This window comes from Onychomys torridus, chromosome 2 (assembly GCF_903995425.1).
Source record: "Onychomys torridus chromosome 2, mOncTor1.1, whole genome shotgun sequence".
Lineage (NCBI taxonomy): Eukaryota > Metazoa > Chordata > Mammalia > Rodentia > Cricetidae > Onychomys > Onychomys torridus.
This window is the reverse complement of record NC_050444.1, coordinates 146533148-146558210: the sequence shown is the minus strand read 5'-3', so window position 1 is coordinate 146558210 and position 25063 is coordinate 146533148. Positions and strand designations below refer to the sequence as shown.

The 25063-nt window shown below is 55.0% G+C and overlaps 1 protein-coding gene across 1 annotated transcript; it reads right to left on the bottom strand.

The window, feature by feature from the left end:
• Positions 1–6257: 6257 nt before the first annotated feature.
• LOC118577337 (serine/arginine repetitive matrix protein 3-like) lies at positions 6258–21950 on the bottom strand. Its single transcript, XM_036177495.1, has 2 exons — positions 20755–21950; positions 6258–6320 (listed from the first exon to the last, which is right to left on the bottom strand). Exon 1 carries the CDS (start codon positions 21473–21475, stop codon positions 20852–20854), a length of 624 nt encoding a protein of 207 aa, XP_036033388.1. The 5' UTR covers positions 21476–21950; the 3' UTR covers positions 6258–6320; positions 20755–20851.
• Positions 21951–25063: the final 3113 nt, after the last annotated feature.

The following is a 25063-nucleotide window of genomic DNA, read 5'->3' as shown; positions in this document are numbered from 1 at the left end:
GGGCTGGAAGCTGTCCAGGCATTGCTTCATTTAATTCTTCATACCAATCCTGTGAGGTAGGGGCTATTAATAACCCCATTTTGCAGATGAAGAAATGGAGGCTCAGACATGAAGTAGCATTCATTCATTCATTCATTCATTCATTCATTCATAATGTTCACTATTTACTGACCATCTACTTTTCTCAAGGCATGGGTAGTTAGACATTGAACAGATAATCCTAAGTGACTTTACAATTAGCGTACTAAGAGCTACAAAGAAAAGTGAGGACGGTACCTAGGATTAAGGGTCCAGCAGCCACCAGGAAGCTGACAGCACAAGGCTGTACTTTAGGGACACTTTCTCTATTACCAACACCAGGCCGAGCACTTTAATGGATTCTCATCTAACCTTCCTACCATACAGAAATCAATTATTATCCTGCCCATTTTTAAAGAAGCCATCCAGTAAAGGTTCGTCTCCCGATTCATGAAGCTCCCCAAATCTGCAATAGTTCATGTTTATTACATTTAAAAACATTTATTTTTATATGTTTGAGTGTTTTGCCTGCACAGGTGTGTGTGTGTGTGTGTGTGTGTGTGTGTGTGTGTATCTTGTGCATGCCCTGGTACCCAGAGGTTGAGAAGAGGGCATCAGATCTCCTGGAACTGGAGTAACAGATGGTTGCAAGCCACCATGTGGGTGCTGGAAACTGAACCAGGATCCTCTGCAAGAGCAGCCAATGCTTTGAACTGCCAAGTTATCTCTTCAGCTATTATTTTATTACATTTTAATTGTGTGTGTGTGTGTGTGTGTGTGTGTGTGTGTGTGTGTGTGTATGGAGGTCAAAGAACAACTTGCAGAGGTCAGTTCTCTCCTTGTGTGTCCTGTGGACTGAACTCAGGTTGTCAAACCCCGAGCCATCTCATTATTCCGTTTTTCAAGACAGGGCAGCAGACAGCGGGTGTTACAGACAAGTACCGGTCTGTCTCTCATAAAGTTTTTTTTCCTTATTCTTTTCTAGACCCAACAAAGATGCGGAGGGAAGAACAGTGACAAGAAAGGAGTCAGGCAGCGACGCTGCACACCGTTAACCCCAGCACTCGGGAGGCAGAGGAAGTGATCTCTGAGTTCGAGGCCAGCCTGGTCTAGAGAGCGAGTTCCAGGTCAGTCAGGGCTACACAGAGAAACCCTGTCTTCAAAACCCAAAAAAGAAGAAAAGAAAGAATGAAGAGCTTCATCTGTCTCTGAAGTCCAGCCTTACGGACAAAGCCTCTGTCCGGCCCGTCTGCCCTCCTAGAGTATGATCTAGTTCACCTTCTTCATGGTATTTATCACAACTGTAATCAATTACATGTGTGACTGGCCATTTAGTGTGTCTCCCTCGAGACTGGGGGTTCTTCAGGGGCAGGGATCACACATGTCTTGTTTACTGCTGTATCCTCTGACCCCAGAGCCTGAGCTATGGATGCTACATAAATATTTACGGAGTGACTCTGAGCTGGTCAGGGCAGAGCTGGGACTTAGACCTAGGCCTATCTGACTTCCAAAGGAGCCTGAAGACTCAGAGCTGAGCAGGAACCAGGACCTCAGTGAGCTGCATGAGCCCCAACTGCTGAAGGGTCTCAGAGTCTAGCCTCGGATCACTGCCTATTGTTGGTCCTGAACTAGCGCCAGATCATCGGCTTATGCTCTCTGGACAGGTTGCCATATTGCCTAGTGCTGGCCCATAGGGAGAATGCAGGGCTGACTCGGGGAGGACACTGTAGAAAGGACACTCTTGTGGGCCCTTGTGGTAAGCAGCAATATGCAATCCACTGAGTTCTAAGCATCACGAGGGCAAGGCTGTCTGTTCCGCTCACTGCATCTCTCAACAACTGGAAAGGAATGTAGCCCATAGGAGTAGTGGGCAGAAAGAACTTTGCAGCCCACATATACGACCCACCAAGTCCTCACAGCAACCCAGGAGGCATGCATGGCTTATTATCCTGGAGCTACAGAGCAAACAGGCCCAGAGCCCTTGTGAAACTCGCCTGAAGCCACACAGCTGTTCAGAGGCAGAGTTCCTCAATCTCTTAAGGCCAAAGCCTCTTTCCCATTCTCAGCTCCTGCAACAACCCTTTAGCCACTTCTGGAAAGGCTCCTTCTAGAGCTGTGGTCTAATTTAAGGCTGGGAGGAACACTGAAATTATCTAAGCCATTGGCTTCCAAGCCCTGAGCCCGGGGGAGTGGAGGAGCTGTGTAACACTCCAGATACCCAGGCCCTAGTCCAGGAGGGCCTGACTCACACATCTGAGGGACATCTGGGAAGCTGTCGTTGTAATCTGCTCCCCTAGTGGGTACCCTGTGCTCTCATGCCATTTCACCGAAGAAATAGGGAGAGCTTAGGAGTCTTCACTAGAAGCCACAAACAGTACGTGAAGGACACTTCTGTTGTATATCCAGGCCAGTCTCCATTTCTGTCCACTGTCCCAGGCCTCATCCTCTGCCTCCACTGTACCTGCTAACTCTCCCATACCTAGCTGTGGACCTGTACCCCTTCCAGCTCAGCGCTCTCTCTCTCTCTCTCTCTCTCTCTCTCTCTCTCTCTCTCTCTCTCTCTCTCACACACACACACACACACACACACACACACACACACACACACACACACACACAATGTAACCTGGAATTCTCTATGTGCATCTTGTTGACCTAACAGGCAGCTGTGCAACCAAGGATAACCTTGAACTTGTAATCTTTCTGACCCCACCTCCTTAACGAGATCACAGGGCACACCACCACACCCAGTTTTTGTGGGTGCTGGAGATTGAACCCAGGCCTTTGTGCATGGTAGGCAAATACTCTACCAATTTATCTACATTTCCAGCCCCCTCCTCCTCTTTTTGGGAGACAGGGTTTTACTTGGGAGTCATGGTTGGCCTAGAAATCACTATGCAGACCAAGCTGACCTCAAACTTGCAGCTATCCTCCTGCCTCTGCCAGCACCGACAACACAGCATGGACCACCGTGCCCGGGGAGTTTCACTAGCATGGCTATTTTTTTTTTTTTTTAATTTATTATGTACACAGAAGAGGGTGCCAGATCTCATTGCAGATGGTTGTGAGCCACCATGTGGTTGCTGGGAATTGAACTCAGGACATCTGGAAGAGCAGCCAGTGCTCTTAACCTCTGAGCCATCTTTCCAGCCCCGCATGGCTATTTTTGAAGAGAGAACACCTTAGTGTAGGAAAAGCCAGGCAAGGGCACACGCCTTCAACCCCAGGATTCAGGAGGCAGAGGCAGGCAGTTCTCTGTAAGTTCAAAGCCAGTCTGGTCTACAGAATGAGTTCCAGGCCAGTGAGAGCTATAGAATAAGACCCTCAAAGTATGGAAGCAGCCCAGACTCTGGAATTGCCGCATCAGTTTTCTAGCAGTAAGCTTGACTTGGCTTTCAGAGATACCTACCAGCAGCCACCATTCCTTCCTTGCTGTGGGTGTGGCTCAGCTGGCCTTCCTGCTCTAGAAGCCTCCCGCTTGGGGCCCGAGGGTGTGATCTTGGCAGAAGGGACAAACCTCTCCAGTGGCTGCTTCTGCTCCACCCACCCATGAAGACCTTTGGCCACATCCTCCCGACTGTCCACTGCTCTTTTGCAGCCTTCAGGATCTGAGGGAAGCAGTTGGCTCCCTTCCCCACCACACCCCAACAGGCAGCCATTCTTCTGGCCTCTTCTCAAAGGTACTACCTAGCCCAAGTCTGTGAATGAAAAGTCAAAAGGGTCCTCTGTCTGCGTGTCTGCTCCCGGGTCAGTGTCTGAGCTTGCCCACAGGGACACCAGCTGGCTAGAAGGGGGGCCCCAACCTGCAGAGCACAGTGCCGGGAAGCACCAGCCCACATCCTTGATCCCCAGCCCCACCCTCCCCCGCTGTGGCTGTGACCACCCCACCCCTTCCCCAGCCCTCCTCCCCCTCACCCACCCCTATCCTCCCCAGGGGAGCCAAGCTGCCAGCCCCAGCTCTCACTTCCGGCCTCATGACCCTCTCTCCAGCCTGCATGCACTCCCCTCCCGTTTCCCTCAGCTGGTTTGAAGGCCCAAGGATGTCCCTGACCTCTTAGCAGTGTGAAACACTGCTGTTCTGAAACCTTGCTCAGGACCTCTCTTCTCCACTGAGGCTTTTCTACCCAGGATCAGCTCCCCCTCTCTCAGGAATTTGGTATTACCCTCTAGATCTTCCCTTCCTTTTAGCCTCTAGTGCCCACCCAACCTGAAGATCTTCTAGCAGATTCCAGCCCCAGGTCATAGCAAAACAATGAACCCAGTCACTTACTTTTTAAATGTGAACACAGAGAGGCTTAGCCATGCCCTTAAGGACACACAGCCATGCCATTCAATTTTGCTGTTGTGTAAATTTGGTTTTCTTGGGATCCCCACCCAGAGATTCAGCCTAGCTCACCTCCCCTAACTATCTTAACTATCAGTTCTAACCTATCTTTCTCCTAGCTTCTTACCTGTCACCAAGATGCACTACCTCCCCTTACCACTAGGTGTCCCCTCGGAGCCACTGATGCCCCAAGGGGAGCTGGTCCTGCCCCGCCCCCCAGCCATCAGCTCCCCCCCACCCCAGCACAGTACAGCACTGCATACCCCACCCTACCATATCCCCAGCCACACAGAGCTCCTTTGTGCAGCCCCCGCCCACCCTCTTCCTGTCCAGAGTGGGGCACCTGGCAAGCAGGTCTGTTCCTGAACCCGCCCCCTGCCAGCCCCTTGCCCTGGGTGCCAGGTGTGTAGACGCCACTGCCAGCTCTCACTGGACCTGAGGGTCACCCCACTGGCAGCCCTCCCTTCCTCCCTCCGAGGTCGCCCAGGGACTGAGCTTCCCGCCCACTCCACCCCCGTCCCCTCCTGCCCTTGGCCCTTCCAGACTCCTGTCCTTGTCTTTCCTTCTGTCTCCCAGAGGACTCCCTCCTCCAGTACCACGAGCACCTCCTCCCACCTCTCCCACCCCCGCCCACGTCCCTCCCCAGAGAGAGCCGGTTCTGCCCCGCCCCTTGCTGCCGACCAGGTCGGAAGAACTCCTCCTCCTGGAAAGTCACAGTTAGAAAGGAAGTGACTTCAGCAATTTGGCCACAAGGCTGGGCACTGCTGAGCCCAGCTCAGCTCAAGTCTTGCCCAGCCCACCTCCCAAGCACAATGGAAGCCATGTGCACATGCCACCTCACCTAGCGCTGAGGACCCTAAGCACACACCAAACCCACCCAATGGCATCTGAGTCTTGACCACACACCTCTCCAGCAGCACCCTGGGTGGTAGAAACAACCCAGTGTACCCACACCTGCACAGGACCCACATCCAGTACAGTCACCACCACCGAGTACCGCGTGTGAAGCTCTTAACTATCCCCCCAGCCTCGGCCACTTACATAACTCTTGTACACACAGCCTTCCGCAGTAAAGACAGAGCCCTGCACACCTGCTTGCACACAAACTCAGAGCCAGTGTACTTACAGTGGCACATCCTCCCATAGCCCTGCCTCCTCACCCTTCCTACCCCTGGAGGCCCAACCCCCATACAGACCTCAGGAATGCTCCTTTGGAAGTTGGGTGGGGTTCCCAGCAGGCTAAACGCTAAGGAGCTTCCTGGAGCCTGAGGCTTCATGTGTCAGTGCAGGGAGTTGCCTCTATAGGAGGGCAGGGCAGCTCCACCTGGCCTCTGTGACTAGGAGCCTGGGTGGGCTAAACTGGGCCATGAGAAAGATGGGTCCTACCACTTCCCCACCCCCTAGCCGCCTGCAGTCACACCTGGACTACCATACCCTCCCAGTACCTCCTAGCTCTGTGTTTCCAAAGACCCCAGTAAAGGGGTGTCATGGAGGGGAGTGGGGAATCAGCACTCTGGTTTCCACCTCTGCCCTGAATCTTGGTCAACGTCACAACTCATTTCTCCACCCAGTTCTCTCAGGTCATCAAGTCACAGGGAAGAGTCCTCAGGCTAGAAGGCAGGATTCTAAGAGACTCACTATCTGTCCACAAGTCTCCATTCCTCTTTCTGGATAATGGGAATGTCGAATAAGCTAGACTTAAAGGCTTCTTGACTTAAAGGGTCTCTCTCTCCCTTCTTTTTGCCTAAGCTGAGGCCCCTGATACGCTGTCCCAGGCCCACCTTGCTCACAGTTACCTGAGCAGGCTTTGCAGAGGCCTGGCTCAGCAGGAAAGCTCTGTCTCCACCAGCATCAGCTTCTCCAGGGTGGTTTCTGTAGAGGCCCAAGTGGTGCCCCTCACCTGGGACCCTCCGCACACACTCAGCTGGGATGGCTCTGGGGTCCAGGCCGATGAGTAGACAACCAGGCAAGCTCCCATCTGTAGAAGCAAACACAGCATGCCAAAGATAAGCATGGATGCAGGCAGAGGGCAGAAAGGCACTGAGCTAGAAGGGTCTGCTTCATGAGTACCGGTCCGGCTATGACTTTATCCTACTGCAGAATTGAGTACCTCCCCACCCCCTTGTAATTCTTTAAGTATGTATTATATTTTGTGTGTTTTGCATGCCTGATGCCCACAGGCCAAAGAGGGGGTTGGATCCCCTGGAATTGGAGTTACAGATGGTGGTGAGCCAGTGTTAAGTACTGTGAATGGAACCTAGGTCTTAGCAAGAGCAGTAAGTGCTCTTAACCTGTGAGTCACCGCTCCAGCCCTGAGTCTCCATCTCTCACAAGCCCAGGCTCCTGTCTGGAAGAGGTGTCTTTGGATGTCTAGGTACTCAAATATGTGCACGAGCTGCCGACAGGAAAGACAGAGGAGGGAACCTCCCCTTGGTAATTCCCTCTTCCAGTATCCTCTATGGTCCTCCATCTTCATCCTAAAGCGGGGAGGGCGCTTGTGACTGCGCAGGTGCGGGCTGCTGTTCTGAGTGTTAGGATGCCCATTTTCATGAAGGTGCACATGCAGCTGGCACTTGCCCATCTCCAGCAGCAACTGGGCACACCTTGTTTTCTTAGACCATGGCATTTTTCACCACTCCCCTGCTTCCTGCCCCCTGGCTGGCCCCCTGAGGTCTGCGCCGAAGCCCAGGTGTGTGTGTGTCTAAGGAACAGGCCTCACGGAAGCTTACAGGTTCTGGTTGCCTGCTACTGTGCATGTGTGAGACCTTTGCCTGTATAAATGCACACAACTCTGACGTTCAGTCATCTGAGTACACGCACACACCTGTATGTACGTTGCTACTGTCTGCTATGCCTCTCTATACATGCCAATGTTGGACTGCATGTGAGCAGGCTCAGGTGTAGCCCAGAGGCAAAGCACTTGCCTGGCATGTACAAGACCCTGGGTTCCACTCCCAGCACCCCAACAAATAAGTCTGCACACAGGTGTGGGATCATGTGTTTGATCAGCAATGACTGGTGTATTGCTGAGTCTATGCCTGTGTCTACCAGAGTCAAGCATCTTCAGTTATACTTGGCTGATACGGGTACCATCTAAATTTCTATTCTGTTCAGCTCTGTGTGTGTATTTAACTGAGCCTGTGACAGGTGTGCCCAGCTGTGAGTGTGCCTGTGTGTGTACACACTGTGCCTGTCTCGCAGACTCTCACTGTGTCAGGAGCCAGACCAGCTCCTGCCTGCCTCAAAGCTCCTTGGATGTGTTTGGCAGCAGGGTGGGGGCGGGCGGCTGATCCTTTGCTGTCCCTGCAGGCACTGGTGTCACTGCGCATCAGCACTGCCTGCCTACCTTCTACCTCTGCCTTTCCTTTCTGTGGGCTTTCAGGGTCGTGGTGTGACGGCCTGACTGGTCACAGTGTCCCTGTGGGTTTATTTTGCCACGGTCAGCATGTGCATGCGGGTGTGACTTTGCATGCGTGGATTTGTGTGACCTTACCATTGTGAGTCTGTGCACACCATGTATTTGAGTGTGTTGGTGGGTCCCTGTGTTATCCCATTATACATCTGTGCCAGCGTAGCTGGGTGTCAGCGTCAACACGTGAGAGGGTCTACGTGCCTGTCAGCACAATGGTGCCTCAGCGTTCATGTGGTACCTTTGTGAGGCTGTGTGTGCGCCACTGTTTGTGTGTTGTGTGTGCTGGCTCCTCTCTTCCCTATCTCCTGAGTGCCTAAGTGTTCTCTCTCTCTCTCTCTCTCTCTCTCTCTCTCTCTCTCTCTCTCTGTAGGAGCCAGACAACTCCCCAAGCCTGGATTAGGGACAATTTATCCACAGGCAGAGAAGAATTCCAACCTGCCAGAGCTTCCCTCTGATCTGCCCCCTTCCCTGTGGTTGGGTGGATACAGAAATGCAGCACAGCAGCTCCCAAGCCCTCAGGGAGCCCCCACCTCCACAGTTCCCCAGAGGCCCAGAAAGGTGGAAAAGGTGGGGCTCTGGGTGGCCTGAGCCCCCCAACCCTAGTGACTGACTGGCCCCCATCCAGGACCCCATAGCTCGGCTAATCTTGGCCCTCTTCTCCTACACAGGGTGGGTGGGAGAGGAGAGTGCATGGGATCTGCCCGGCCCTTCGGTCTGAGGAGACCTAAGGAGCAGATGCCCTCAGAGCCTCTATATCCTGATATTCTCCAGTTGATAAATGCTATCCCCCAATAAATAACTAAGGAACACGCAACTGAACCCATTCAGGCTGGGGGGGGTCTGTGTGGTGAGGGGATGTGGCAAGGGGAGCAGGGTTGGGCTGGGACTAAGGCTCCCTTCACGGTGCTCCAGGCGCAAGGCAGAGTCACATGTTTCCCATTAGCTGCTTCGGCCTCCTTGTTCGGGGGTGTTGGCTGGGGGAGATTTGTTCTGGTTGCAGACACCAGCAGAGACCACACAAGAGAGAGAAGCGGGGGGGTTCTCTAGCAAGCACTAGAGGCAGCAAGGAAGAGAGACAGAGACAAGGACAGAAGACAGAGGCTGGTCATGAGAAAGGTGAACAGAAACAGTGGGGGACGGGGACAAGGAGGTAGGCTGGGCTAGGCCCCACACACAGGACAGCAGCCCAGGGAGGCAGCCTGAAGATGGCGTGGTGGGCAGAGCAGGAAGGCGAGGTGAGGGCCTCACAGGCAGGGAAGTGGATGCCCAGGCGCCCAGGCGGGTGGCGAGCGGGCGGGGGTAGCCAGTGCCTGAGCCTCCCGCCTGCTGACCCTCAAGCCTCGGAGATAACAGACCCGAATAGTGCTGACTTGCGGTTCAGAAATCCAATATCCTCCGCGGCGCACTAATCGACTACCTGAGCCCCAGCCCGAGTGAGCTGCCCCGATTAATCCTGCGGCTCCACAGCCTTAATTAGTTTAACAGTTTCAGGGGCAGAAGAGGCAGGCAACAGGGTCCCTAGGCCTATGGGGACACAGCCCTCATGCAAACCCTGTCTAGAGCACCACCTCCTCAGTCACACACCTGCTTAGGCCCCAGAGGCCCCTTCCCACACCATCTGAAAAACACTGGGTCCTTTCTCCTGGGGCACAGTCCCAAGGGCTGGCACTTGGGTCAGAAGGTAGGTCATGTGACACTAAGACGCCCACCTTGTACTGTGCCTTATTTAGTTCCTCTGGCCAGCCTTTTGGGGGCCCTGTGGTCTCTATGGGGAAGCCCCACACCACAGGGCTATGTGTTGTTCTTTAGGTGAGACAAGCTCCTAACTCACTGATCATCCCAACAACATGAGATCATCATACATGCCACTCCCCACAACAGCTGGACAGACAGGTGTACAGTCACTGACAACCTTCCCTACAGGAACAACTAAGCACAGTACCTGTTGCTTCCTTGAAAACGTGAAGTGGCACAAGATGGGTGTCCAGCTATCACCCCTCCCAACACTGTAGCTACCACCAGGCACCTCTTACCCACTAATAGGATGTGTGATGTGCAGCAAACCTATCATGTCTAGTGTACCAAAACAGCCCCCACCATGGGACAAGACCTGGTCCTTCTCTGAGTCTCCCCACCCCCCACCACCTAGACACCACATACCACCTCTGCCTGCTCTGGACAGGTGACAGCCCACCCACATCCCTCCTCCAGCACCGTCGCCAGCCTGGGTGGTGCTGTCTGTCCTCTGCCTGCAGAAGCGTCACAGCTCACAGGGCATGAATGTCACCCCAGCAATGCTAGAACCAGGCACAGCCACACGTTGCCCCAGTGACAAACGCTACTGGCCCCAGGAGGAGGTGGAGGCACACAGGGCTCTGGGTGTGACCTTGCTCCCTGGACACCAGGAGGGGAGGTACTGTGGCCTCCTGCCTGGGTACTGCAGCAGCCAAGCAGTGCTGAGACAAGCTGGGGAGGAAGCTGCCCGGGGCGCCAGACAGCCAGGAGATTTCACCTTCCCAAGCTCCCGCTCTAATGAACTCAAGGAAGGAGCAGGACAGCAGCCTGAGTCCCGCTTTGCTGGGAAGGTTGTCCCTCTTCCTTATAAAGGCCCCCTCTCCAAACTTCAGGCCACAGAACTGGGGATAGAGACATGGAGGCCAAAGTCCAGGAGCATGACTCACTTGGGGAACAGGCCCAGCCTGCTGGCCAGAGTGGTGAGGGAGGCCAGGAGCCAAGAGGCCCGGGTTCAAGTCTACGCTCCTCCCAAGCCAATTTGTGTGACCTTGGAGCAGCAGCTCAGCCTCTTTGGCTTAAGGGAGAGAGAAGGGGCCAAGGAAGTACTGGGGTCAGAAAGCAGCGTTGGAGAAGGGAGGGCAGCGGGCTCCGTTCTCTGCTGTTGCTTCCTCAAGGACCCTCCTCTTCTCGTACCTCAGTCCCCATCTACAAAGCTGGCCTCAGAAGATCACGCGGCACGTGAAGAACGGGAAGGAAGGGGGTTACTAAGGAGCTGGACACCCCCCTCGCTAGACCAGTGTTGGCTGAACCTTGTTTCCACTGCCTGGCTTCCCACAGGGACTGTTTCTTTATGGCAGCCTGGAGTTGTGGGGTGGGAGTGTTGAGGTGTTGGTGGATAGAGGACAGATTGCCTTAAGCAAAGACCAAGAAATCAGACATAAGTCTGTCCTTCCCCTCACCTTTACCCTCAACCTCACTTGGACTACCTTCGAACCTTGGATTTGTGCAACAGCTCAGAGGGAGGGAGTGGAACGCACCCTATCCCCCTGTTGCCCCCATGACCCGCAAGAGCACCTGAGATGGCAGTGTTCAAGAGCCCCTTTACCGTATGCAAGTCCAGAGAGGGACAGACCGAGCCCGAGGTCACACAGCCGCCAGGCTGCAGCAAAGAACTCTCTCCAGCAACATTCTCAGAGCAGAGTCCTTCTAGCCCCTGGGGGTGGCTAGAGCTAGGGGGCCCTGGGGGACTTAGCAAAAAAACGTGGTGACAGATGGCCTGCCGAGGCAGCGGCGATCTGGGCGGCTGGCAGGCATGCTCGCTCCCGCGCAGGGAAGCAGCTAATTTTAGCTGAGGCCTCGATGCCAGCTTTGTTCCCCCCACCCACCCGCCAAGGGGGCCCAGCATGCTTTGCGTGCAACCCGCCCCCCTGGCACCCCCCTACCTGACCCCCTTGGTGAGTAGTGTCCAGACCCAGGGTCCTAGAATTATCTGCCTGACTAGGCCTCATCATACCAAGAGGCCAGGGTTGGGCCCTGGAGGCCTGGCTCACTACCCTAGAGCCTATTTGCCCATGACTCAAAACTCATTCCTTGAAGGAGGATAACAGGAGGAAAGCCAGAGGCCATTGTCCAGTCTGGGGCTGCCAGCTTTGAGGAGAGGTGGGCACTGACCTCCACTTGGCAGTTAAGGAGACAGGGCCCTGATTCCACCAAGACTCTGGTTCTGGGCAGCGGTGTGCTTGGTGCTGGTGAGCAGGGCAGCTACTGCAGTCTTTCCTTGTTCCAGGAACTCAAAATGCTTTAAAGAAGCTGGAGAGTATCAGGTTTGGAAACTGAGGCATAGCCTGGGGGAGCCATCCTACGGGGGGAAAGGATCAGTGAGGCCTAGCTACCCTACAAGATGGCAAGGCTCTTGTCTAGCTTAGCGCCCGGGACTGCTCCTGTGTGCCACTTGGGCTGGCGGAAGGATGGCCAAATAGGGCGTGTTCAACCTCTCAAACTGCAAAGGAGGCCTCACATTCTTCATCTGGTACCCTAATTTCTTTAGACTGCTCATTTCAAGCCCAGTGGGGCTCTCAGGGCAGAGAGTCCCTACTAGAAAAGGGCATTTCTTTGGGGTGACTCTGAAGGAACACCCTTAGCTCCCTGGCCAGTGGTTACAAGGGAGATGGCCAAGTAGGAAACAGGGGAGGAATCTCAGAGAAATCTGCATGTTAGGGAACCAGTGAGGACAGAAAGAGGGAGAGATCGAGGCAGAGAGGGGAAGATGTTGGGTACAAGAAAAACAGCCTAAGGAGAAAGGAGGGATAGGAAACGGAGCCCGGGAGAGGTAGGGAGAGCATGCCAGGAGAAACAGCAAGAAAAAGACTCAGGAAGAGTGTGAAGTGAAGGAGGAAGAACAAGACAAAGAGAGAGAGAGAGAGAGAGAGAGAGAGGGAGAGGGAGAGGGGCAGGATGATGCAGAGACAAAGACACAGACAGAGAGATGGAGAAGCTTGCCACAGACAGGCCTAGGCACAGAAACCCAAGGAGCAGGAGACAGGGGCTGACACACCCAGAGACTAGCGGAGACAGTCAAGAGGGTGAGATACACTCACAGGCTGGGGTGGGAAGAAGGGGGAGACACTAAGTGATGGATAGAGTGTGGGGGGAACAGCAGGAGAAGGCAGGGGTGGAGGGAGGGCGCATGCAGGAGGGGAGATGTCGCCAGAACTGGGGGGGACAGAGGACAGAAATGGAATGTGGGTCTGGGCATGAGGCTCACAGATGCATCGGCTCTGGTTTCAGCTGGGGCAGTTGGCTGCTGGGGGGGGGGCAGGGCTTTGGAAGGGGGGGCTTGTTGCCATGACGGCGGGCACGGCAGGGGCACAGTCTGCTGGCACTTGGAGCTCTGGGCATGGTAGGGGGCTGACTAAGGGGAAAAGGGGTGTGTGTGATGAAGAAGCCTCGCCCCTGCCCTCAGGGCTCTACCAGGAAGTTTCCAGAGAGCAACTGGAAGATGCTGGAGCGGATTGGGGCTCTTGGGCTTTACCCCACCCCAGGAGGGCACCCTTCCCCAGGTCACGTGTGCCATCCGAGGGTTCCACCTGTGTCTCAGGATGTCCCCTGGGGATCTTCCTCCTCTGTCCCCTCCAGTCTGCCTGAAGATCCCACATGCTGTTGCGGCTGCTGCTGCTTGCAGGGAAGCAAGATTGTGAATTCAGGATCTGTAATCCTAACGCAGAGCCCAGGCCTACCGGGCTCCAGTTGCCAAGGCGACGGTGGGTCAGAGGGCAGTGCAGGGCGCCCGCTCCTCCAAGTCAGAATCCCAATTGTTAAAGCCCAAGAATAAACAGCTGAAGCGGCTGTGGGGGGGGCCCGGAGGGGGGCCGAGGTCTGCATGGGCTCAGTGTGGTGTTGTCAAGCGAGATGTCACTAATTGTCTGAAGGAACGGGCTGAGGCAGCTCTTAACTGCTTCCGTGCCACCGGAGACACCTTGGCTGCTTGGCCTCGTCCCTAGGGCTTCCTTCCCAGCATTCCACTAGGCCAGCCTGTGGGTGTGTGTAGGGGGAAAGTGCTGGGCTAGCATAATCTCTGCCTCCTTTGCACTGAACCCCCACATACTTTGGCTCCCAACACTCCTCTTTGCCCAACTTGGAACCTCCCACCTGCAAGCTAAATCTTTATGTCCCCAGAACCAGTAACCCCCAACCACTGGGCTCCCACTATTTCATGAAGTCCAGAACTGCTTCCCGCGGCTTGTGAATGCTCTTAGCTCCCCCAGTCACCTCTTCTTCCCCCTAAGTCAGAGGGTCTGGGACAGATGTGTGGAAGGCAAAGACAGACAGACAGACCTAGTGCTCTCCTGCTCTTTGTGCAGAGGGCTGGGGTTGAACAGTCTCTCTGGCGAAGGGGGAAGGCCACCGGCACTCTGCCTGTAGCTCCCCCTCCCTCGGCACACTCAGAGCCAGAGGTGTGAGGGAGCCAAGAGCCTGGCTTCTAGCTTTTCTGTTTTGCTTGCTACACAGCTTTGGGCAGTTTTCCTTTCCTATAAGCTTGTCACCTCTGTTGTCCCTCCTGTCCCGGCTCCTGCCATGCCTGTAACCCCTGTTCAGGAGTTCCCAACCCTGCTGTGAAAAGATCAATTACAAGGAAGGGGCAGTGTCTAGTACCCAGCAACGGCTTCATAGATAGCTGGGGTTGTTAGGACCTCAGCGCCTCTCCCTCTGTAAGCATAGTGCCAAGAGTAAAGGTAACAGGGGGGGGGGGGGGGGGGGGGCTTTACTGGAGGTGAGGATCGATTCTAGGAAGGTTTTCTGCAGAAAATAGTATCTGGCAAAATGTGGACAGGAACTGGAAAAAATCAGAGGTCTCCAGACGAAGTCTTGTTAAGATTTCAAGGAGGAGCCAGCCCCATGGTCTCAAGATCCCTGTTCAGCCTCTTCCACTGCAGGAAGGTCTTTGAGGTCTCTGCACCCCAAAGTCAGCCCTGCCTGCTCCAGCATCTCCTGCTGACTCCACCCACTGCGCTCCGGAACTCAGGGGAGTAGGCAAGGCTCCAGTGGCACCTGGGGTGCCATCTCAAGGAGGGGGTGGAGCTTTGGGTACAACTTCAGCCCCTGAACCTCTTTTCCTGGGACTTCAGAGCTAGTGTCCCTCTGCCCAGGGCAGGGGAAGGGCGCTCAGAGCACCCGCACCCCTTATATGGATGGATACCTGTGGGCAAAGATGAAGTCCGTGGGTTGGGATCTGGGCTTAGAAACAGGGGATCCCCCAGAGAGAGCCCGGCCCAGCCAGCTGGGGGCTGGAAGCGGACAAAAGGCTACTTGTTCTCCAGATGCCTTCTCAAACATACCTACAGCCGCCCTCTGGGGACAGTTACACCCACAGAGCCACACAAAGCCTGCTGGGGTGGAGGGCAGTTGCAGCAGCTAGCCCCAGAGGTCAACAATAGGAACTGCCCTAAGCTGAACCAACCCTTGCCTCACATAGAACACCTCATCATATTCCACCCAAGTCAGTTATAGATAGCCCCACAACCTGAGGTGCCTGACTGAGAGACCCAGGCAGTCTCAGAGCGGCCCTCCCCTTCATCCTGTCTACAGCTTCCCAACCTCTCTCTAGAGTTGGCTTGGCAGCTAGTGAGACTTATTATCATCCTTCTTCTTATTTATTTATTTATTTATTTGTTCTTGGTAGTGCTTGGAATTGAACCCAGGGCTTCAAGCATGTCAAGTAAGTGCCCTGCTCACATTCCTTTTTACTGAGTGCCTGTTCAGCCTTCCTCTGCGGACAGGTCAACATGCTTAGGTGAGAAGCTTGCTTTAGTGTCATGAGTCTTGAGCTCAACACTAAGAGGCAAAGATCCGAACCAAAGCCAAGCCTGATTTAAGAGCCCAAGTTCCAAGGAGCCCGTGTTATCTCTGCTTGCCATCACACCATGTCACACCCAGCACCCTACCACATATATGACCAGACAGCAGCGACATGTCTGAATGGAGGTGTAACTCTCCACCCACACATCTCAATGCCAGTCTGGCACCAGGCGGGCAACTCTTAACTCCTCAGTGTCTATGCTGTCCCGCAGAACCACAGAGGTCTAGAGCATGAATGGGGACGGAAGAGACGATCTCTGACTCCCCTAACCCCAGGATGACAGAGCACCACACACTGGCTGGGGTGCCTGACCCCTTGGGCCTGGACCCTCCCCTAGCCCACTGTCCCTGATGAGAACAAGTCTAAACAAACTCCTTCCAGGGGATGTCAAAGCACCTTTCTGGGGGAGGTGGTGCTGTGATCCTCCAGCCTAGCTAGCCAGAAGGATCAGGTTACTCTTTCCCGGAGCACTGCCCTGGACTCCTTGGGGTTGACCTTTCACCTCATCCAGGCCTGGACCCAAAGGGGGAGGCCAGGCCTCACCTCCTGTTAACCCTCTGCATTCCTTATTTGACTCCTGGACTCCTGCCAGGGCCTAGTAGGTCTGAAGGAGCCTAGCCAGGCATGCCAACCTATCTCTTGCCTCCCGTCCTATCCGGCTTTCCAAAGAGCTTTAGGGAAGGCACATCCCTGCCCCCTGCCCATGCTGCCCTGCTGGGATCAGATGCCTCGGCCCAGGCAGCTGAAAATGACCTGGGCTATTTTCCGCTCCAGTGTCATGTTGCAACTCCCCCTTGAGCTGCCTGCTGCCCACACCTCTCCAGACCATCCTCCCTACCCTCACTCATCTCTCACCCATAATCACTAACAGGATGCGAGGGCTCTTAACTGGCCTAAGCTCTTCATGACTGAAGCCACGAGGAGCCAGTCATGGGCCTGGGCAGAGAACCAGGCTCCCTGAGTTCCCGCCCAGGTCTCTAGCAGCCTGTTCTGTACCCTGGATGCCAGAGCCTCTGACCCAGCCAACCTCCCCCAAGCACCAAAAGTCACAGTGGAGACTACCCATAAGTCCCTGGGCCACTCCGCATGTCAGAAACTGCCCCTGCCATGCTCTTCTCTTTGTTCAGAATTGGTATCAGGTCTGTACACCTATGGCCCAGACACGTGGGCCTACCTGAAAGGTCTGCGGGTGTATATAGTGGGAGAAGAGACAGGGAGACCGAAGCCTGCATAGGAGTGGATTCAGACATCAGTCCCAGCTGCCCCCTTCCATTCCAGTCAACTCAACTCCCTCCAGGCCTCTGCCCCTGCCCTCTCTCTGCCTTAAGCTCCAACCCTCCTGGGAAGGAATGTGACTGGTCAGGTAGGAGCTGACCCAGAGTGGTTCCAGCACCCCCCATGCTCCCATCCCCCTAGCCTAGGGGAGCTCACATACCAAGATGGGGGGCAGTTTAACCCTTTGCAGTCTGGTTTTCAAGAAGCAAAGATGGGTACTCTACTTCCTCTGACCAATGCTATATGTATAAAGGCCTCATGGAGGGTAGGACGTGTTCCTGTACAACCTCCTTGTCCAATAGGATGGGGACATCTGTCTGCCTGGCTCCTCTTTTATTAAGAAATCCCTTGACACCCGAAATGTTTGGTCTCATCTCCCATAATATGGGAAAACAGCCAGTGGTGCTGAGGGCAGAGAGGAGGCTTCATGAACCCCAACCTCAGGAGCCCCTAGTCTGATGGGAGAAATACAACCCTGCCCTGGGGAGTCTGGTGGGGGAGACCAGGCACAGAGGCTGGGACAAAGAGCTGAGAGCAACAGGGGCCCTGAGCTGCCTCACAAGTGAGAGGAAGCCAGCACAGGAGAACAAGCCAGGTGGGGTCAGACCGGGCAGGGTTCCCGGAGGCCCTTGGCCTTACACCCCCTCCCCCCAGGCTCTGGAATCTCGGGGGTCAGGGCTGAGGGACAGCTCCACCCCCTGCTCCCCTCAGGCTCAGGAATTCCACCAGCAAATGGGGGGGGGGGGCAGCTTCGGACTCTGTCCAAGTTGGCTCCCCTTGGATTGGAAAAGCAGCTCCTCCTCACCCCCACCCCCACCCCAGCCCCTAAGGCTGGCCCCCAGCCCTCTTCTCTCCCCCTGCCTGGGCTGGCATGGTGTGTGCCAGGCGCTGGCAGAAAACAAACCCGCCGGGGTGGGTTTGCAGGGAGCGGGGTAACCTTGACACAGTTGCAGCAGTCGCTAATGGCAGACACACACTCCGCCTGTTCTGGGGGGACTGTTGCTGTTGCTAGGAAACCGGCAGCCGCGTGAATGGAAATGGGTCAGTAAACCTGGGGAGAGATAGTGTGACACTAACCACTGCAGCTGCTCCAGCCCACACCGAAATCCCTCCTCTTCAATATTTATCACTCCCGCCCGGGCCCTCAGCTCCTGCCAGACCCTGCACCAGCCTGGCCCTCGGGGCCCCCCTCAAGGCCTGGTAAGGGTAGAGGGAGAAAAAACGATGGATGGGGCTGCTTATCCACTGTTGGGGTGGGAGGTGAGTCGGGATGGAACTGGTTCTGGAGGAGATTGAACAGGAAACAGAATCTAATCCCGTGGTGGGGAAGGGGTTAAAAGGTCAATTCACGCCTGTTCCTGACTTAGGCACCGTGGTAAAATTACTGTGAGTGAGCGGCCTAGCGGCTGCCTGTTACCTGCACAAACACTAGAAAAGTCAGATTTCCCTCCTCTCTTTACCCAGTTTTGGGGTCTCCCTCTAGGTAGGGACTAGACGAGAACATGACCAGGATTGATTGGCAGCCTGAAAATACCAATCAACAGGCCCGTACAGACAGCACCCCAAACAACCAGGGGCTGCCTACTTCCAACACATACCTCCACTGGTACACCTTCCAGATAACTCCCTGCTCAGGAAACCTTGACAACAACCCCACACAGGAACACTCGCAATAGAACATAGACGGCAATCCAGAATAGTGTCCTTCAGCTCAACTCCCACCACCAAGTAGGCAAACCCAGGCACAGGCTAAACTCTCCTACCCACGAGGCTGTCCAGCACTGACTCAAAGCCAACTCCTCTCCCCGATTTTCCCTCATCCCCACAGCCAGCCTCCTCGTCTAGAGCACACCCCAATCCACTGCCGCTGTGACGACTGTTGGGCACACATCCACAAGTTAGCAGCCCCATGCCCAGCACCCCATCCCTAGAGGCTGACTGGTCCCTGACACACACATTCCTTTCCTCTCTGTGAAGCATGCAGCTTCACAGCCCTGCCTGACACAAGCGCTCATTCTTGAGCACAGGCCTCTCTTCAGATACCAGGAACCCTGGGTGGGAGTCAGCAACACTGCTCATTTGGGTGACATGCCCCCTCCACCCACCACGATTTCCGTCAGAAGCCCTGAAGGGTGTGTTTCAGCAAGGAAGGTACTCTGGCTTTCTTAGGGGGCGGGGGTTGGGGGGGTACCTTGACAGGGATCTCCCAGCCGACTTGGTTCTCTGTGTGCTATCTCCTAGGATATATCAGTCAACACAGGCTTGGAGCCTGTCAGAGCTAGAAGGTGCCGGAGGGAGTCACTAATCCAGCCTCTGTGTCAGGCAGAAGGGAACAGAGACTGAGGAGAAATCACCCGCTCTGAGTCACACAGCCTAGCTGCTGGTTGCAGGGTTTCCCCCCCCTTCATTCAGTCCATTACTGTGAGCCCTCTATGGGTATGAGAGAAACTAGCCAGATATATGCATGTTGCCTTCCAATGGGACCTGTTTTACAACCTGGTGCCTACTCCTTAACATAGGCTCCAACACTTTCTGCTTCTGCAAAACAGGCTGCCCCTCTGTGGCGGTCAGAGTGGGCAGTGCTGGACTTAGTCTAGTCATGGGGCAAGTTCCTGAACTTTGCATCCGGATCCCAGAGCACTACCAGAGCCCAAAGAAGCTTCCTCTATTCCCTCTACCTGTCTTCAAAGCAAAATCCCTTGAGTTCCAAAGCATCCCTGTCTTGTATTATTTAAGTAGATCTCTGCCAGGATGCCTCTAGGATGATGAAGAGGTATTCAAGGTATATACAGCTATATATAATACCTGGTGGTGTTGGGGATTACATGCAAACAAGGCTTTGGGCCACAGGCAAGCACCTTATGGATCTGCTCCATCTCTGGCCTTTCCTAAGTAGATTTTGCAGAAAGGCAAAACAGGGGTTCACAGAGTATGCCTCAAGTTTACAGTCGAATGGCATGCTTTTTGCTGTTGTTTTGAGGCAAGGTCTCATTGTGTAGCCCTGGCTGGCTTCAAACTTACGGAGATCCACCCGCCTCTGCCTCCCAAGTGCTATGATTAAAGTCATGCACCATCGGGGCCTATTGAAATGAATCTAGAGCCTCTTCCAGTATCCCAGTCTTTCCCAGTGGGCAAGGGAGGCCAACCAAACAGAAAACAGACTTGGGGAAGGTGGGGGGGGGGGGGGGGCGGGAACAACACAGGCCCAGGTGTACTTCCTGGGCTGAAGTGGAGCCTAGGGGAATTTGAATTTGAATCTGCACATCTGGCCGTGGCCGAGTAAAGGGAGCCAGGAGCCCCAAAGGAAGAATCCCACTGACCTTAAGCCTGCCTGGGCCCTACACCTGGAGAAGCCAAGCTTTGTGTTCTGCCAGCCCCACCCCCAGCCGAACAGTGGGAGCATCCGGAGACCAGCCCCCTCCTAGGGCATCAGTTTCCAGTCCACACTTGGGGCAGGAGGAAGGGCTTTAATTTAAAGCATAGTGGCCAGAACTGGTTCTCAGCTCCCAGCATTCTAAAGGTCTCTTGCCCCAGTGTAGAGCGAGCTGAGCCCAACAACAGTAGCGTGAGCTTAATGAATAAATGAACACTCAATAAAGCCAATCTTTCCCTTCCCATCCTTCCCAAGAGGCACTGCTTACCTTGGGAAGCCACATTTCACAGGTCCGGTGGAGGGTAGATGGGGTTAATAATGCTTTAAGGGTGGCCTCTACTCTCCTGAGCGGGACTGCATGTTACTCAGGTGTGCTTACTATGGGTAGGCATCACACTAATTGCTTCACAAGTGCCAACTGCAAGCCCCACAAGGCCCAGGCCTGCCTACTATCATCCAGTTTTTCAGAGAGAGAAGAAAACTCAGGAGTGAAGAGCCTTGCCCACGGTCACCGAGCAGGGCACTACAGAAGGGAGCCAGCCAGGCCTACGGCCGCCGCTCTGGCTTACCGCGGTGAGCTCGGTGGGGGCGGGAACTGTAACTGAACCGGGGCCTTTGGCTGGGAGTGGCTAAACGGTTCATCGGTCTCCATCTGCAGGGCTCAAGCAAACGGTGCTGGAATTGGGCAAAGTTGTGGGGAAAGGATCCTTGAACACCCCCCACCCATCAGTGCCCCGAGTGAGCCCTGAGAGGTCACTTACCAACTCCCCTGGATTGCAGGGCTCCGGCAAAAGGGAGGCCCTCCCTCCAGGGTCCCTTGTCTGGACTCTCTGACCTGCAAGGTTCAGAGTCGCCCCCTCAAAGCCAGCTGCTGCGGGAGGTGGGGAAACGATCCAGGACGTTTCCAGCGGTCCGCCGCCCACTGGCTCGGTAGTTGCGAGAGGAGGTGGGGTGGGGGGGAGCCGGAGAGAGAGGACTGCCTCGCCTCCCTCCTACAGAGAAGCCCTTCGACGGCTCAGCTCGAGCAGCAGGCGCGGGTCTGGCGGCCGGAGGAGTCGGCTCCCGAGTTTTCCCGCCGCTGCCCCTCCAGCTACCTGGCCGCCCCCGGTGCCTGCGCCTGCGCCCCCGCCCCCTCCCCAGGAGGCCGCAGGGCTTCTGACTCTTGCAGAGGTGACGGGCCGAGAGGGAAACCAGGCGGCTGGGGGAGGGGCGTCGCCTGCACCTGGCCCCTGTCCGCCGCCCAGGCCGGGAAGGGCGGGCCTGGACCCCCGCCAGCCCCGAAGGAGCGGCGGGGGAGGGGAGCCTCCTGCCTCGCCCGGGGGAGGTCCGGGACCGGGCGGGCAAGTCTCCCACACCACCGGAGCGGCGGAGACGCGTCCGGGGGTCGGGGCGGCTCGGCGCCCCTTCCCGAGCTGCGCTGGGCCGGCTCCCCCGGCCGGCCGCGCTCTCCAGCTGCAGGAAATTCCAGAAGCTCTCCATCATCCGGGCGCAGCGCGCAGCCCAGGCTGCCAAGGCTCCCCGAAGGAGAGCCACATGCCTGCCGGCCGGCCGACCGCGCGGCCCGCCCTCGCCCCCACCCTGTCCCACTAGGCCCGGCCGGCCACGTAGCCCGGCCCGCCACCCCTTCCCGCGCCCCGGGGGCCCGGCGGAATGCGTGGCAGCCCCGGCCGGGGGCTATTTTGAGCGGGAAGGGGAGCGGCCCAGCCGCGGTGTTTGCGCCTTTTTCCTGGCCCCCGGCCCGCTAGCCCAGGCCCTCGGCTGCCCGCGGAGGAGGGACACGTGGAAGGGGAGAGGAGGGCTGCCTCGATCCGGCTCCGGGCTGGGGAGGGCCCCGGAGACACCCGGCCCGACTTGCTTTGCTCTGCGGGCCGAGCGACGGGATTACTAATAGCGCCTCGCACGGACGGTGGCTCCAGGGCGCCCGCTACCTGCACGCCCCTCCTCCGGTGAGCGCCGGCGGCCGGGGCACTCCCTCCCCAGCGGCGGACTCAGGCCTCACTGGATAGCGCCACCGAGCACCAGTGGCCAATCACCGGCCTCGATTTCCTTACCTGTAAGTTGGGATGAGCTATCTGGCTTTATTTGGAGGGTACCATGTTCAGTGTGCTGTGCGCCTTAACCTGGGCAAAACACTTTGACTTTTCTTGGGGGGTGGAGGGCTTAGTTTTAACATTTATAAAGTGAGCGGGGTTTAAAAGCCCCCTTTTCAGAGGAAAAGTTGCCCACACCAGAACAATGTATTTTCATACAATACATTTGCATCTAGCGCCTACTCAATGTTAGTGGCCAACGGCGTGCACACCGGCTCTGCATTATCAGAATGAATTAACTCCATTAAGGTCCCAATAAAGATAGTGTTTTTGCTCAGGAGGAAACCGAGGCTCAGTTAAGTGACCTGCCAAAGGTTAGACAATGGTACAGCCCAAAGGCAAACTGGCTTCAGAGTATGAGGTAATTACTGACACAAGACAAACCCTAAAACAGAGGTGGGAACTAAGGCCCAGTGTGTCACTCAGTTGCTTTTGACTAGTGGCAGAGGAGGTACCCAATACAATCTTCCAGCTCTTTAGCACCCCATGCAGCCCTCTGAATCTGTTCAACACCTACTATGGGAGAACTAGGGGGTCCCCAGGATAGTGTCTAAAAATGGGTACCCAACTGTCCAACAGCCCAAAGACTGCACACTGCTCTCATCTCAGACTACTAGGCCCCCGTAGTTCACTAATTTGTCAAATTCTAGACTCAACCCAACCTCAGAGGTAAAGGGTATGGAGATGTGAAGGGAGATGACACTTGGGGGGGGCATCCTGTAATAGAGTCTGGAGGTGCTTCCTGCTCCCTCCACATCCCCCCCCCCCCCAGCAAGGGAACACAAAAGTTGGCAGTCACATAACCCCTCCCCTCCGCCCCGGAAACCTGGCAGTTTATTTCTGTCTCCGGGTCCCCTGTTTCCATAGAGTCAGTCCAGGAAGGCTGGCAGCAGCTGGCTCAGAGGGGCAGAGCTTCTGCTCCAAGGGTCCAGCTGCCACCCTGCCCTGCCCCCCCTGCCAGGCCAGACCAGACTCCAGTCAGAGGTGACATTGGGATAAGCTTAGGACTGGTGCTCAGAGGTGATGGCAAATATCCTGAGGGGCCTGGAGCCACAACAGAGGTTCCACCTGAGGCCAGTTCATCAGAATTCTGAGGGAGGAAATCCTTTCTCCTCAACCCACAGCCCAGGTGCTCCTGCTGGGCCAGTCTACACCAGTTCAAGCTGGTCAAGGGTGTAACCCAGCACTTCAACCCTATGTATTCCAGATTATTCTGGCCCATGACTCCTGGACCCTAGTCCCAAAGGAAAGGCTGCTTCTAAATCCATGCTGCCCTCCCTATTAGCCAGTTGCCACATGTGGCTTCTGGGCATTGAGAACACTGTTAGTATGAAGTGGGAAATGCTAAGTGTAAAAGACACAGCAGATACGTCAGTCTTACCATAAAAAGGGAAAATATCTCAGTAGTTTTATAATGATTATATGTTGGGACGATCCTATCTTTGGTTTGCTGAGTTAGATAAGAAACGTTATTAAATGGATTTGCTTTTTCCCCCTTCGGTGAATGCATTAGAAGCCCCAGTCTGGTGGCACATGCCTGTCATTCCAGCGTGTGGGAGTCTAAGAAACGGTCTTGAGTTTGAGATGAGGCAAGCTTGGGCTACATAGTGAGTTTTCCAAGCCTCCTTTGCCATAGACACTTTGTCTTAAAAATTAAAAAACAGTGAGTATTAGGCATGGTAGACACCTTTAATCCCCAGAACCAGCCAGAGCTGTACAGTAAGACCCTGTCTCAATTTAAAAAAAAAAAAGAGAGAGGTATTAGAAAAATTTTAATTACATACATTACTTCCTCTGCTTTATTACACCACGCTATTCCAGATCAGATGGTGCTCTGGCTTATGACCAAAACTCTGCCAACTGCAGATCAATATCTCTGGCTGTCGCTTGTCCACTTCCCCATATCCAGACCACAGCCCTACCCATGGGTCTTAATCTCAATGCCCCATACTCCCCACCTCAGCTTTCTGTGAATTTAGGCAAAGCCAGAGATTTTTGTTATTGTTGTATTTGGTTTGAGACAGGGTTTTCTCTGTGTAGCCTTAGCTATCCTGGAACTCTCCCTGTAGCCCAGGCTGGCCCCAAGCTCACAGAGACCCGCCTGCCTCTGCCTCCCGAGTGCTGGGGTTAAAGTCGTGCGCCACCACCGCCCAGCGGAGTCCGAGATCTGTAACTATTTTCAGCCACTATCCAGGTGTCACCGCTGCTTCTTTTTGAGACATGACTGTATTCTGTAGCCCAGGCTGGTGTGGAACTCACTGTGTATCCCAGGCTGGCCACAAACTCATCATCCCCTGCCGTGACTTCTCCGGTGCTGGGATGTGCTCACACTTGGCACTAGTCCATTTTCTCCTCACTAATTCCAGATGGTTAGATCACATTCTAAGGCAACCTGCCCGATACACCAAATCTATTTGCTTAGAGATCACTAATATTAGTTTAAAATCTGCACACCCTTCAGAAAGAATAAGGCTTTTCACCAGGAGCTGGCAAATCACAGCCCATGGGCCAAGCCCAGCCTGTTGTCTATCTCATAATTGAAGTTTGACTGGAACCTAGCCAGGTTGCCTGTTTATGCATATCTAAGGCTACTTTCGAGGTATCACAACAGAGAATGAACGGCCTACAAAGCCTTAAATTTTTTTAATATCTGCCTCTTTACGAAAAGACCTGTTCTAGACAACCAGGTTCGATTCCTCATAAATCTGGACTTCAGCCTGAGCCAGTGGCCTCGTCTGATCTCCATCACGTCTTGCTGTGTTTCTCGACAGAGCCTGATGAGACCCTAACATGGGTCCCATGCAGCTTGGGTTCCAGATGCTACTGTAATCTCATCCGATGGACCCCAGGCCTCTTCTCTGGAATGGAAAGTCTCCATTCCAGCATTCCCCTGGAGAGTTCAAGGCCCATTGGCCCTTCTTGGTGGCCTTGGGACAGGGAGGGAGGGTAGATTCCAGAGACAGCACTGGAGGCTGAGTCA

Coding starts and splice junctions, on each gene's coding strand:
- LOC118577337 (XM_036177495.1), bottom strand. CDS start 21,475: ATGATGGAGAGCTTCTGGAATTTCCTGCAGCTGGAGAGCGCGGCCGGC.